The sequence below is a fragment of the Apodemus sylvaticus genome, chromosome 20 (genome assembly GCF_947179515.1).
Source record: "Apodemus sylvaticus chromosome 20, mApoSyl1.1, whole genome shotgun sequence".
NCBI lineage: Eukaryota > Metazoa > Chordata > Mammalia > Rodentia > Muridae > Apodemus > Apodemus sylvaticus.
The window spans coordinates 57271168-57284159 of record NC_067491.1 but is presented as its reverse complement, the minus strand read 5'-3'; the positions used below and the strand labels follow the sequence as shown (position 1 = coordinate 57284159).

Below are 12992 nucleotides of genomic sequence, written 5' to 3'. Positions count from 1 at the left end.
AAGGGTTGGCAGCCTTCTTCCCAAGGCCACCTGCCCACGCAGGCAAACAAAGTGTTCATCACCTTCAGGGCTGTCAGGGAGGGTGCTGACTTCGTGAACAGTCTCGGGCCAACCATTCCCGGGGCCATGCTGGGATGGCCCTCCTCGAAAACCCATTGGTGACCAGAGAAGCCCTCCGAGCAGGACCGCATCTTTTGAGGCCATGTGATAGTCAAGGAATGCTGAGGATGGGCCCTGCCCACACTCAGGGCCACACAGGCACCCAAGACCCTGGTCCACAGTCACCAGCCAGGACCCCGGGACAGCTCCAAAGCCAGGAGTGCCTGATCGGGGCATGGGGCCAACACATGACTGGCCCACGGGTGACTTTCCAGCTTCCATAGCAGCTAGGGTCGGTCACCAAGGGTCAGCGTCAGCGACAGACTGGGCTTGCGCTCTGGCTCTTCACCCTCCTGGCAGGGCTGGGGCGGCCGGGATTTGAAGAAATCTGAAATGTAGCGGACCTGGGGAGGGGAAAGACAGTGAGTAGGACAGGAAGAAAAAGAACATCTTCTGGGGGCCCTGAGGGAGAAGGTGAGGGGGTGTAGTCATGTGGATGGGTGGGGCCAGCAGTGAGGGGCTGTTTGAAACTAATTCCGCTCCTCAGAGGGGCTGCAGATGAGGAGTTGCCTTGTGAACCTTCTCCCCACCTTAACTTTTCAAATAAAGGATTGAGCCAATGATTGGGCAGGAGGAAGGGGGAGGAGCTGAGAGTCGGGGGGAGGAGCTGAGAGTCGAGGGGAGGAGCCACGGGGGATAAATAGGAGGGGAGGTGCTATGAAGGATAAATAGGAGGGGAGGGGCTTCAGGGATTGCAAGCTAGGCTGCAGAGAGAATCTCATGGCCTGGAGAAACTGCAAGTTACATGGACTAATATAGATGGGAATAGAGTAGTGTGGCAGGAGATCTGCCCAATCTAGGCTTGTAGCTTTTTTTGTTAAACGAATGAGATTTCTTTTACCGGGGAATTGGGTTGGAAACAAAAGTAGCAACAAGGGAAAAGCTCTTGAAGACAAAACAGCAGGCAGAAGTTGCAGGCCATCAGAGGCCGGCAGTGCAGATCCTGTAGGTCAGGCAAGCAGCACTCACCCTGAGGCAGGCCACCAGGGCTCCCTGAAGGAGGCCGACGAGGACATCACTCCAGTGGTGCTTGTGGTCAGACACTGGGCTATAGCCCACATAGATGGCAAAAGCCACCAAGAAGAACTGAACGGTGGGCCTCAGCAGCCGGGCCCACTTCCAGCAGAGCCAGGCCTGCACGTACAGCTATCGGGACATCAGCCTGCTGTCAGCTGGGCCCACGAGTGTCCACAGCCTGCCCAGCCCGGGGCCAGAGTCGCAAGGCCTCCCACCCTTAGTGCCTCCTCCACACACCCCATTGTACAGAAGGGTAGACCAAGGCACAGGGAACGCATGGTCCCATAAGGTCCCCCGGGAAGGAGATGGGTACTCACCACCAGGAACAACATGCAGTACATGCCAAAGGAGGAGTGGCCAGAGTAGAAGAACAGCCTGAGAGAAAGGACAGCCACTCAGGTCATGGAGACCCAGAGGCAGGCCTGCAAGCTCCTTGGGGAGCTGGCAGCTATAGAGGAGTGCAACTCAAAACTCAGGCAAACAGGGCCAGAGAGGTGGCTCAGCAGTTAAGAGCCCTGACTGCTTCTGGAAAGGACCCAAGTTCAGTTCCTGGTGCCCACATCCTACTCTTCACAAGTACCTATAACTCCGAGTCCAGGAAATCTGATGCCTTTGGCCTCTGAGGGTACCTGTAGTAATGCACAAACACACACACACACACACACACACAAACACACACACACACACACTTTTTTTTTGGTTTTTTTCAAGACAGGGTTTCTCTGAGTAGCCATGGGTGTTCTGGAACTCACTCTGTAGACCCGGCTGGCTTCAAACTCGGAAATCCACCTGCCTCTGCCCCCCAAGCACTGGGATTAAGGCGTGCCCCACCACTGCCAAGCTCACACACACACACACACACACACACACACACACACACACTTAAAAGTAATAAAAATAAATTGTCTTTAGGACTTACTTTTATTGTATGTGTATGGGTGTTTTGACACATCTCTGTGTGCCACACGCATGCAATGCCTGCAGTAGCAAGAAGGAGGCATCAGATCCCATGGACCTGAAGTTGCAAACTGTTGCGTGTGGACTAATTTGTGAGTTTTCAGAATCTAATACAGATCCCCTGGAATTAAAATAAAAATTTAACCCGAGGGGAACTGGAGAGATGGTGTAACTGTTAAGAGCACTGGCTGCTCTTCCAAAGGACCTCAGTTCAATTTCCAGGACCCACACGGTGGCTCACAACCATCTGTAACTCTGGATCTTAATTCTGGCCTCCACGCTTACCGTCCATGCATGTGGTATATGGAAATATGCAGGCAAACCACCCATACACATAAAATAAAACTAAAATTGAGAAACAAAATTTAACCTGAAGGAAGGCTTGCACACGGGACACTCCCTCAGGAGGCCCTGGAGCAACCGTCTCCCCTCCTGACCCTCAGTTCACCAACTCCAACCCCTGCCTGCTCCTGGAGCAGCCACGGCCAGCAGGAGCACATGGTCAGGCTCCCAATACTACAGTCGCAGCCACTGCTGTGACAGCTGTCGGTCTGGGTTGCTGGTCATCACCTCATCTTACAAAGATATTTGTCACTGCTCGAGCGGCAGCCATGACCTATGTTTTGGAGACTCTGAGGAGTCATTCCCCAACCCGGGCACCCCCAGAGCTGCTCTCCAAACTTAGCAGATACAATAAGGCTAAGGCAGAGTCCCCAGCCCCACCCCAGCACCCAGAAAACAAAAGTGAAATGTATGTCCAATCCTGTTGACCTCTATGCAGACCACAGACCTCATTCTAACAGGGCCACCCTCAGTTCCCTCATGTGAGCCATGAAATAGACAATGACCTCAGTATCCACTGTCCCTATGACTCGGTGTCGAGTCAAAGCTGCAGGTTTGATCTTAAGTACAGTCACAAACAGACACAGACAAGAGTCACGGATTTGCAACAACAAAAAATATCCCAGGCGTGCACATGCATAGCACAGCTAATAACTAGAAGCTGCCTAAGGAGCTGGGGAGACGGTCAGCCATGAAGGTGCTGCTGTGCAAGGCAGAGGACCTTAGCCACCCTAATAATCACATCAAAGGAGGCAGTGCATTCCTTAACCCAGGACTGCAGCTTGCTGGCCAGTCCAACAGGACTGCACAGCTCCAGATTGAGTGAGAGTCCTTGCCTCAACCTTTAAGGTGATGAGGGACTGGAGAATGGACTCTGGGGTTGGGAGCGCTCAGTGCACTTGCAGAGGATGAGGGTTCAGATCCCAGCACCCACACAGCAGCTCACAGCAGCACCTTCTAACTCCAGTTAAAGGGGATCTGGTGCCCTCTTCTGACCCCTGTAGACTCTGATAGCTCCAGCAGCTAGGCAGGCAACTCCTGGAAGGTGCTGCTGCTGAGGTTGAGCACCTGGAGGCTGCAGCAGAGCAGCAAATGGGCCAGGCAGGCCCTTGGGCAGCGAGCCTGGGCCGCCCAACCGGTTGTTCGTGGCCAGCAGCATGTGCAGGCCGCTCAGTGTCAGCAGCTCAGGTCCCAGCTCTGCGAGGTCATTGCCACTCATGTCCAGGAGCAGGAGGAGGAAGCCACCGCCCAGTGCACCCATGGCAGCAACTGGCAGCAGCAGCCACAGCAGCGCCTCCTGTGAGTCATGCCACTCATCAGTGGTGCCTCCAGCTCAGACTCCAGGGCCTCCGCCCCACACGCTGTGGATGGAACAGTTGAGTTTGGCCTCCCGAGCCCGGTTTCCTCCATCCAGCGGGATCCTAAGACGCCTGATGAGGCAGTGCATCCTGGAACCTGAAGGGTTCCACCCCATCAGAAGTGGTGCAGCATGGCCCTGCCCAGGCACTCACCTCTGATGCCAGCCGAGTCAAGCCTCAACCTTCTTCTTTATTCTTTGGCTAATATCCACTTACAAGTAAGAATATACAGTTGTAGATTTGGTTTATTGCTAATATTATCTTAATGGGGTTCCCAAATTATAGGAGACTTTGCATGTCTAAGTGTGAGACACTGTCCTTCCTCCCAGATTGTTGTAAATGCTAAATTAATTTGCTGGTAGCAAATGACTGGACAGGGAGACAGAGGTGGGACTTTAGATTTCTCAGACAGTAGATCACTGAAAGAAGGAAGTTTTAGAATTGCCATGCTGGGAAAGCAGAGGATGGAAAGGTCTCCCATTCTCATGGATTGATAGGATAATACAGTGAAATGGGCATCTTACTAAAAATAAATCTACTGATTCAATGCAATCCCCATCAAAATAGCAACACAATAATTTACTGACATGGAAAGAGCAATTCTCAGTTTCACATGGAAAAACAAAAAACCAGGATGAATGAAACAATTCTGAAAAAGACTTCTGGAAGAATCACCATCACTGACCTCAAGCTGTACTGCAGAGCAATAGCGATATAAATTGCATGATAGTGGACACGGACAGTCAGGTTAATCAACCGAATAGAATCAAACACCCAGAATTAAACCCACACACCAGTGGACACTTGTCTTTTGATAAAGAAGCCAAAACCATACAACCAAAATTATAGCATCTTCAAATCAGACTGGCATTTAGCACCTCATTTTAAAACAGCAGTGGATTAAGTAAGGGATTGCTTGCTGGAACCCTTCCCCTCGTGTCCAGATGCCTCTTGCTTGTTTGGCTAGGGGGGAGATTTGGAGCAATACACTTCTATTGAACCAGAAGAAGAGAGTCAAATTTGCAGAAGAATGTTTTTACATAAGTAAACATGGATAAACTCACATAAAATTATATATGGATTCATGCTTGCACATTCATATATCTCCATTAAAACCAGTTGGGCCAAACTACATCCTTATCTCATAATTACACACACACACACACACATCTATACTTACAAATGCATTTGGAGCAAAAGATCAAGCACCAGTGCCGAATGAACTCATTCATTCTGGATGAAAAATGAGCTCCAATCTTTATTGCATAGAGAAAGAAAAGCTTCTTCAAGTTTGTTGCTAAATGAATTTAACCCAAGTCCATAGCAGAACGCTTTGTCCTCTTTAGTACAACTAAGCTTGCCTTGCTATTAAGAAAAGACATGTTCTGTCCTGTGGTAAGGAGGGTCGTACCTGCCCCTTCCACTCTCTCTGTAGTTTCTTCTTTTTGCCTCTTTCTCTCTGCATTGTGCATATTGCTCTTATTTTATAAAGATGCCTTATATTTAAGATATTAAACTCTGCATTCTCCTTTTAATCTTGCTCCCTCCTCCTGCTGTGATGTAACAATGCTCTTACTTTCAATGTGTTTGTTACTTTTTATTTCGCTCACTTTTTTATTAGATATTTTCTTTATTCACATTTCAAATGTTATCCCCTCTCCTCATTTCCCCTCCAAAAACCCCTATCCCATCCCTCCTCCACCTGCTTACTACCCCACCCACACCCACTTCCCTATCCTGGCGTTCCCCGTCACTGGAGCGTGGAGCCTTCACAGGACCCAGGGCCTCTCCTCTCATTGAAGTCTGACAGGGCCATCCCCTTCAACATATGTGGCTGGAGCCATGGGTTCCCCCATGTGTTCTCTTTGGTTGGTGGTTTAGTCCCTGGGAGTTCTGGGGGTGCTGGTTGGTTCATATTTCTGCTCCTCCTGCAAGGTTGCAAGATCCTTCAGCTCCCTGGGTCCTTTCTCTAGCTCCTCCATTGGGGACCCTGTGCTTAGTTCATTAGGTGGCTGTGAGTATCCACTTCTGTATTTGTCAGGCACCGACAGGGCCTCTCAGGAGACAGCCATATCATCTTCCTTTCAGGAAGCACTTGCTGACCTCCACAATAGTGTCTGGGATTGATGACTGTATGAGGGATGGATCCCCAGGTGGGGCAGTATCTGGATGGCCTTCCCTTCAGTCTCTGCTCCACATTTTGTCTCTGTATCTCCTCCTGTGGGTATTTAGTTCCCCCTTCTAAGAAGTACTGAAGTCTTCCTTCTTCTTGAGCTTCATTTGGTCTATGAATTCTATCTTGGGTGTTCCAAGCTTCTGGGCTAATATCCACTTTTTAGTGAGTGCATGCCATGTGTGTTCTTTTGTGACTGGGTTACCTCACTCAGGATGATATTTTCTAGTTCCACCCATTTGCCTAAGAATTCCATGAATTTGTTGTTTTTAATAACTGAGTAGTACTCCCTTAGGCAAATATCTTCTACTAATAGTGATATTTTGATTTTTTCCATTCCAATTTGTTTGCATTTTACGTTCTTTTGTTGTCTAATTGCTTTTGCTACGTGTTTGAGTACTATATTGAACAGGTAGGGAGAGAAAGGACAGCCATGTCTAGTTCTTGATGTTAGAGGGGTTGCTTCAAGTTTCTCTCCATTTTATTTGATGTTGGCTACTGCTTTGCTGTGTATTGCTTTTCTATTATCAGGTATGGTCCTTGAATTTCTGATCTTTCCAAGACTTTTATCATAAAGGGTATTGGATTTTGTCAAATACTTTCTCTGCATCTAATGAAATGGTCATGTGATTTTTTTCTTTGAGTTTTTTTATATAGTGAATTACGAGTATAATGAAGGGGTGATGGATTTTTTCAAATAATTTCTAAGCATCTAATGAAGTGATAATGTGTTCTTTTTTCGTTTGAGTTCCTTTATATAGTGGAACACATTGATAGATTTCTGTATATTGAACCATCCCTGCATCCCTGTGATGAAGCCTACTTGATCATGATGGATGATTGCTTTGATCATGGATGATTGGTAGGTAGATATTGCTTAAATTTGCTTTTGTCATGGAATGTTTTGGTTTCTTCATCTATGATGATTGAGAGTTTTGAAGTCGTCTGAAGCCTGAGTTGACGTTTTTTGTTCTCTTAAGGTCTGCATGATCTCTATCCAGGCTCTTTTGGCTTTCGTAGACTTTTGAGAAGCCTGGTGTCATTCTAATAGGTCTACAATTTTATGTTACTTAGCCTTTTTCTCTTACAACTTTTAATATTTTCTTTGTTGTATACATTTAGTATGTTGATTATTATGTGATGAGAGGACTTTTCTTTTCTTGTCCAATCTATTTGGCTTTTTGTACATTTATGGTCATCTCTCGCTTTAGGTTGGGGAAATTTTCTTCTATGATTTTGCTTAAGACATTTTTCTGGTCCTTGGAGTTTGGAATCTTCACTCTTTTCTTTTCCTATTATTCTTTATTAACATAGTTTTTAAAATTAATTATTTTTATACACTCCATATTTTATTCTCCACCCTGCCAACCCCTGTCTACCCTCCAACTGTTCCACATGCCATACCACTTCCCCTCCCCCTGTCTCCACGTGGATATCGCTAAACCCCACCCCACCTGACCTCTAAACTTCCTGGGGCCTCCAGTCTCTTGAGAGTTAGGTGTATCACCTCTGACTGAACACAGACCTGACAGTCCTTTATTGTATGTGTACTAGGGACCTCATATAAGCTGGCATATGCTGTCTGTTTGGTGGTCCAGTGTTTGAGACATTCCGGGGGTCCAGATTAATTGAGACTGCTGGTCCTCCTACAAGGTTGCCCTCAGCTTCATTCAGCCTTCCCTAATTCAACAGCAGGGGTCAGCTGTTTCTGTTCATTGGTTGGGTGCAAATATCTGCATCTGTCTCTTTCAGGTGCTTGTTGGGTCTCCCGGAGTGTTGTCATGCTAGGTCCCTTTTTGTGAGCACTCTATAGCATCAGTAATTGTGCCAGGCCTTGGGACCTTCCCTTGCACTAGATCCCACTTTGAATCTGTCGCTGGGCCTTCTTTTCCTCAGGCTCCTCTCCATTTCCATTCCTGTATTCTTTCAGACAGGAACAATTATGGGTCAGAATTATGACTGCTGGATGGGTCCCCTCTCACTCATTTGAAGTCCTGTCTTCCTGCTGGAGGTAGGCTCTATAAGTTCCCTCTCCCTACTGTCAGGCATTTTATCTAGGGTCCCTTCCTTTTAGTCCTGTGAGTATCTCAATTCCCAGGTCTCTGGGGCATTCTGGAGGGTCCCCCCCCAACCTATCATCTAAGGTTGCCTATTTCCATTCTTTTTGCTGGCTCTCGGGGCTTCAATCCTTTTCCCTCCACAAATGTCAGATCAGGTTCCCCTCTCTCCCCTCTCCCTCTTCTTCCCTGCCATGTCTACTTTCCTTCCCAGGTCCCTCCCTCCCTCTTCACTTGTGATTGCTGTCTTCTCTCTTGCAAGTGAAACTGAGGCGTCCTCACTTGGCACTTCAGCCTGTTGACTTTTTTGAGTTCTATGGAATGTATCTCAGGTATTCTGTCTTTTGTTTGTTTGGTTCGTTGGGTTTTTTTTTTTTTTTTTTTTTTTTTTTTTTTTTTTTTTTTGCTAATATCTACTTATTACTGAGTATATACCATACATTTCCTTTGGGGTCTGTTCTGAGCTACTTCACTCAGGATGATATTTTCTAAATCTATCCATTTGCCTGCAAAGCTCATGATGTCCTTGTTATTAACAGCTGAGTAGTAGTATTCCATTGTGTAAATGAACCACATTTCCTGAATCTATTCTTCTGTCGTGGGATATCTAGGTTGTTTCCAGCTTCTGGATATCACAAATAAGGCTGCTATGAACACAGTGGAACACGTACCCCTGTGGCATGGTAGGACATCTTTTGAATATATTTCCAAGTGTAGTATAGCTCGGTCTTCAGAAATATCTATTTCCAATTTTCTGAGGAAACTCCAGATTGATTTCCAGAGTGGTTGTACCAATTTGCAATTCCAGCAGCAATAGAGGAGTATTCCTCTTTTTCCACATCCCCTCCAAAAATTGTTTTCACCTGAGGTTTTGATCTTAGCCATTCTGGTTGGTGTAAGGTGGAATCTCAGGGTCATTTTGATTTGCATTTCCCTGATCAGGAAGGACTTTGAACATTTTTTTTAGGTGCTTCACAGCCATTCGATTCCTTAGTTGTGAAATCTTGGTTTAGTTCTATATATTTTTGGTTTGGGTTGTGTGTGTGTGTGTGTGTGTGTGTGTGTGTGTGTGTGTGTGTTAGCTTCTTGAGTTCTTAATAAATTTGTATATTAGCCCTCTATTGGATGTGGTGTTAGTGAGGATTTTTTCCCATTCTGTAGGTTGTCAATTTGTCATATTGATTATGTCCTTTGCCTTACAGAGCTTTCCAGTTTCATGAGATCCCATTTATCAATTCTTGATGGTACAGAATGAGCCCTTGAACTTCTGTTTAGGAAGTTTTCCCCTTTGCCAGTGGGTTCAAGGCTCTTTCCCACTTTCTTGTCTATTATATTTAGTGTATCTGGTCTTATGTTGAGGTCTTTGACGCACTTGGACTTGAGCTTTGCACAAGGTGACAAATATGGACCTATTTTCTTTTTTCTACATACAGACAGCCAATTAGACCAGCACCATTTATTGAAGATGCTTTCTTTTTTCCATTGTATATTTTCAGTTTCTTTGTCAAAGATCAAGTGTCCATAAGTGTGTGGTTTTATTTCTGGGACTGTTCAGATGGTCTAGTTGGTCCTGATTTAATTTTGGTATTTGGTATCTGTCAAGGAAATTGTCCATTTCCTCCAGATTCTCCAGTTGTGTCGAGTACAGGCTCTTGTAGTAGGATCTGATGATTTTTTGGATTTCCTCGGTTTCCGTTGTTATGTCTCCCTTTTCATTTCTAAGTTTGTTAATTTGGATACTTTCTCTGTGCCCTTTGGTCAGTCTGGCTAAGGGTTTATCTATCTTGTTGATTTTCTCAAAGAACCAGCTCCTGGTTTTGTTGATTTTTTGTATGGTTCTCTTTGTTTCTACTTGATTGATTTCGGCCCTGAGTTTGATGATTTCCTGCCTTCTACTCCTCCTGGGTGAAGTAGCTTCTTTTTGTTCTAGGGCTTTCAGGTGTGTCATTAAGCTGGTAATGTATGCTCTCTCCATTTTCTTTTTGGAGGCACTCAGGGCTATGAGTTTTCCTCTTAGCACTGCTTTCATTGTGTCCCATAGATTTGGGTATGTTGTGTTTTCATTTTCATTGTGTTCTAAAAAGTCTTTAATTTCTTTCTTTATTTCTTCCTTGACCAGAGTATCATTGAGTAGAGTATTGTTAAGTTTCCACGTGTATGTGGATTTTCTGTTGTTTCTGTTGCTATTGAAGACCACTTTTACTCCATAGTGATCAGATAGGAGGCATGGGATTAGTTCTATCTTCTTATATTTGTTGAGGTCTGTCTTGTGACCAATTATATGGTCGATTTTGGAGAAGGTACCATGAGGTGCTGAGAAAAAGGTATATTCTTTTGTTTTAGGATAGAGTGTTCTATATATATCTGTTAAATCTAATTGGTCCAAAGCTTCAATTAGTTTCATTGTGTCCCTGTTTAGTTTCTGTTTTCCTGATCGGTCCATTGAGGAAAGTGCAGTGTTGAAGTCACCCACAATTAATGAAGTCCTCCCTTCCCCTGGGAGGACAGGGGAAGAGAAGGGGGCTTACGGGACTTTCGGGGAGTGGGGGGGCTAGAAAAGGGGAAATCATTTGAAATGTAAATAAATTATATCGAATAAAAAAATTAAAAAATAAATAAATAAATAAATAAATCTGAAAAAAAAATCTATTCTGGAGGAACAAAGAAAACATAAATTTAACTATTAAGTAGTTCTTTTCCTGGAAATGTTTCAAAAAGTTTTCCAAAACAGTAAACTAATAGCCACGAAATTATCTCAATATTAAAAGGAACTTAAATCCCCTACTCTACCCTTAATTTCATCACAGAACCCAGTAGTACTTAAAAGAGAAAAGGCCTATTAACTTTTCTCAAACATCCATATATTCACTATAATACCTGTGAGAACTTTCTTCCATCAAAAATGAAAGGGGCTGGGGAAAGATAAGGAATGGTTTGAAGACATATTTAGTAGTTTCCAACCAACATCACATGAGAAGAAAATATTTTCAAACTGAAAAAAATTTATAAATAAAAATGAATTTGTGTCATATATCCAAGACTAAAAAATCATTTTACATAAGAAATTCAATGAAAAATGTCTATTTCAAAATTGAATTCGCATCTTCTATTGGAAATTTAGAAATATTTTTGAGAACTGGTATAAAAGTAGAATTAGTTATTGCAATGTAATTTGGTATTTTCTAGTTTGAAAATATGTGCTTCAACTGTATTACAAAATATAAATAAAAGAAAGGTAAAAAGCTAAAAATAAGAATACTTCAATATACAACTAAAATAAATAGGCTCTCGGTATGAGATTTTATGGGTTTTTTTCATTGTCATTTTGACACAATCAGGATTTATGTAATAAAAGAAAAACCACAATTGAAAATCCGTTGTACATACTCATGTTTAGTGGTTGCTGTTGGCTGCGCTGCCTCACTGGGTTGGTGCACCTCTGAGGAGGTGATCACAAGCTACATAACAAAGCAGGTCAGGGAAAATAGTAGAGGCAGGGCAGGCAGCACCACACCCCAGTGGACTCAGCTTCAGTTCTTACCTCCTTATCCTCCCTCCAGTTCCTGCATGGTTTCCTCAGTGATATATTTATAATGTATAATGTGAAAAATACCCTTTTCTCCAGAAAAGGATACTCTTCATCGGGTTTTTGGAAAGAAGTATAAACCTTAACTTGTGTAATTATTTACTTTAGAATACTCATATCTCCATACCAAAAGTGACAAGGGGACATGGTTGTAATAACAATCCAATGAGTTTGAAGCATAAAATGTAGTAGGGTAAAGGGAAACTTGACTGTGCATTCATGATCAACTTCATTTCCACCAGGTATGGATCAGTGTGTGCACTGTCCAGAAACTCATTATGCAAATGCAGAGAAGACACACTGCCTGGAGAAAACTGTCATCTTTCTGGCCTATGATGATCCCTTGGGGAAGGGACTCACATTCGTGTCCTTTGGATTTTCTACTCTCACAGCTCTTGTTATTGGGGTCTTTGTAAACCACAGAGACACTCCAATAGTCAAGGCCAATAACAAATCTCTCAGTTACATCCTGCTCATCACTCTGACCCTCTGTTTCCTCTGTCCATTGCTCTTCCTTGGTCTTCCACACACAGCCACATGTATCCTGCAACAGAACGTGTTTGGACTTCTGTTCACCGTGACTCTATCCACTGTGTTGGCCAAAACCATCACTGTAGTTATGGCCTTCAAGATTACAGCTCCAGGAAGAAAGATCAGATGGTTGCAGATATCACAGGTCCCTAAGTGTGTCATTCCAGCTTGCACTCTGATACAAGTACTTCTCTCTGGCATATGGCTGGGTACATCCCCTCCATTTATTGACATGGATGCTCACTCTGAACAGGGACACATCATCATTCTTTGCAACAAGGGCTCAGCTGTTGCCTTCCACTGTGCTCTGGCCTACCTGGGAGTCATGGCCTTGGGTAGTTACCTCATGGCTTTCTTGTCCAGGAACCTTCCTGACACATTTAATGAATCCAAGTCCATGGCTTTCAGCATGCTTATGTTCTGCAGTGTATGGGTCACGTTCCTCCCTGTCTACCACAGCACCACTGGGAAGGTCAGGGTAGCTATGGAAATGTTCTCTATCCTGGCTTCCAGTGCAAGCATTCTAATTGTAATCTTTGTCCCTAAGTGCTACATTGTTTTGTTTAGGCCAGAATTAAACACACTTCCTCGTAACAGGGATGAAAGACACCACCGGGGCAAATATTTACTTAAAACATAGTTCACATGATTCTTCATCTAAACTGAATTTCACTGGATCTCTACCGTTCTGACCATCACATGTTTTTTCCTGTGATGGTTTGTGGGTATGGCTTCTTCTCACCAAACCTTATATTCTGAGCTTAATTCCCTGGAACCCCATGATGAAGTAAGGAATCGATTTTCTGAAGTTG

At 44.2% G+C, this 12992-nt stretch overlaps 1 protein-coding gene and 1 pseudogene across 1 annotated transcript; both read right to left on the bottom strand.

Annotated features, from left to right (window-relative positions):
- Positions 1-3885, bottom strand: part of LOC127670613 (leucine-rich repeat-containing protein 58-like) — a 78148-nt pseudogene extending 74263 nt beyond the window's left edge.
- On the bottom strand, positions 335-2429 carry LOC127671266 (phospholipid phosphatase 2-like). The gene is made up of 4 exons (XM_052165993.1): positions 2419-2429; positions 1494-1551; positions 1129-1305; positions 335-503 (listed from the first exon to the last, which is right to left on the bottom strand). The coding sequence occupies exons 1-4, from the start codon at positions 2427-2429 to the stop codon at positions 387-389; spliced, it is 363 nt and encodes a 120-aa protein (XP_052021953.1). The 3' UTR covers positions 335-386.
- Positions 3886-12992: the final 9107 nt, after the last annotated feature.